The sequence below is a fragment of the Plasmodium reichenowi genome, chromosome 14 (assembly GCF_001601855.1).
Source record: "Plasmodium reichenowi strain SY57 chromosome 14, whole genome shotgun sequence".
NCBI lineage: Eukaryota > Apicomplexa > Aconoidasida > Haemosporida > Plasmodiidae > Plasmodium > Plasmodium reichenowi.
Window position 1 is genome coordinate 487,374 of NC_033659.1, and position 2,410 is coordinate 489,783.

At 20.3% G+C, this 2,410-nt stretch overlaps 1 protein-coding gene across 1 annotated transcript; it reads right to left on the reverse strand.

Moving 5' to 3' along the window:
• Positions 1–260: 260 nt before the first annotated feature.
• On the reverse strand, positions 261–2,192 carry PRSY57_1412700 (30S ribosomal protein S9, putative; the record flags this gene model as incomplete). The annotated part of the gene is made up of 1 exon (XM_012909744.2): positions 261–2,192. The coding sequence occupies one exon, from the start codon at positions 2,190–2,192 to the stop codon at positions 261–263; it is 1,932 nt and encodes a 643-aa protein (XP_012765198.2).
• Between the last annotated feature and the right edge of the window lie 218 nt (positions 2,193–2,410).

Here is a 2,410-nt window from a genome sequence, read left to right on the forward strand (position 1 = left end):
AAAAAAAATAACATATTAAAAAAATGTCTTAAAAAAATAAAATATTAAATTTAATTATGCACATATATATATATATATATATATATTATATAATATTAGCGTAATTAAAATAAGATATAAACAAAAAAAAAAAAAAAAAAAAAAAACAAATATATAATAATAATCACATATTATATATATATATATATATATATATATATGTGGGCATATATTTAATTGTAAAATGTAGAACGAAAAAAGATTTATATATACAGCTGGTTTTATCTTTTACTATATTGTTTTTTCTTGCGCGCCTTTTTGAGCCCATATTTTTTCCTCTCAACCTTCCTAGTATCAACGGTCATAAAATTAAGTGACCTAAAGAATGGTTTAATTTTTAAAGAAAAATTATAAACAATATATTTAACTAGAGCATGAAAGATAGCAACACTCTGACCTGATAATCCTCCTCCTTCAACTTTGGCTACAATATTAAAATGTCTATGTAAACATAGATTTAACAAAGGACTAAAAATTTTATTTAAGTTTAAGATTTGATATTGTAAATATTGATAACCATCTCTATTATTTATAATCAAGTTGTTATTTCCTCTTTCTAAAAAAACCTGTGCTAATGCTCTTTTTTTTTTCCCAGAGAATATTAATTTCTCTTTATTTTTTATTCTATTTTTATCAAAAGAAAATTTTTCTATACCTCCATTATCAAACATATATTCATATTCCTCTTTAACATCACACAAAACATTATATAAATCAAATGTCATATATTTCTTCATTATATTTTCTTCACTTTTATCATATGGATTTGTAATACCTTCTTCAATTTTATTTATAGTGGAATGTGTTTGAGTTTCCATTTTTTCTTTCTCATTTTCTCGAATAAAATTTTCTAAAACCATGTTATTATGGCTAATTCCTTTATTATCATTATATAAATTTATATTCCCTTTTTCCATAGATATGTTCGTCGCATCATTCTGTACAATGGTTCCCATTATATCATGTGAATCAGACATATTTTCTTGTTGTAATGTATAATTTTGAAAACGGTCTTTATACTTATTTATTAAATCACATACAGATTCATAAAAATATTTCTTTAATTTAATATGATAATTTTTATCTGTCGGAAAGGTAACGGGTATTTCCTCAACATATTGATAATTTAAATATTTTGTTAATCTGTCAAATTCATTTTTATTATGTAAATTATATATATCATAACGAAACTTACTAATATTATTTATATAATGTTCCATATAATTCCCTTCATCAAATATGGTATCTTCAATATTTAATTTTACATTTTTTTCTCTTTTATCATATTTTAAGAGTGCATCATCACAATCTATAATTTTTTGTAGATATTCTACTTCTTTTTCATTTATTATATTTTTTGTTACATTCGAGATTTTTTCAAAATCATCTATAGTTCTTATATAAGAATTTAAATCTTCATCCTTTTGTATGTTATCTTTATTGTCTTTAGATATTCTTAAATATATATCATCACCATCATCTACATTCTCTTTTGTATCATCTTTATCTTTTAATTCTTTTTTTTTCTTTTCCTCTTCATCACTAGTACTTTTTTTCTTTTTTACTTGTTTTTGATTTTTTATATATCTTTTTCTCTTCATGCCTTTTTCTATACTTTTCTTTCTTTTAGATTCTTCAGATATACTTCTATTAGCTTGACTTTTTTCTTTAGCCTTTTTTCTTAATTCTTCAATCTCTTCTTCTGAAAATGTTTTCTTATCTTTTTTTTTTACAGCGTTATTAGACTTATCAGATCCCTTATCTTTTTTAAACAGAACAAATTTCGTTCTATATTTTGAATCAATATTTATAATCTTAGATGGACATAAATATTTATTTATAAAAAAAAAAAAATCATTTATAACAATATTTCTAAAATTATAATATTTCATCTTATTTATATCTTTCTTTATTGGTATATATAAAAAAATATTTTTATTTTTTCTTTTCTTTCTTTTATATTCCCACCTATCAATATGCTTTATCTTTTTTATTCTTTCCTTAACACATATAATATTTGCACAACAAAAAATATTTCCCAATTTTTTTCTTCCACAATTTTTATAAATTCTATTAACACCCCTCCCATTTATGTAATATGAACAAAATAAAATGAATAAAATTATATAACTCCTTACATGATTAAAAAACATATTCTTCAAATAAAAAAAGGTAAAACAAGTAAACAGATAAGCATAAATATAAATAAATAAATAAATAAATATATATATATAAATATATATATAAATATATATATATATTATTACAATGCCTCCAATGGGAAACTGTAACTGTAAAATATAAATATATTTATTATATATATATATATATATATATTTATTTTTTATAAAAAAAAAAAAAAAAGATCAAC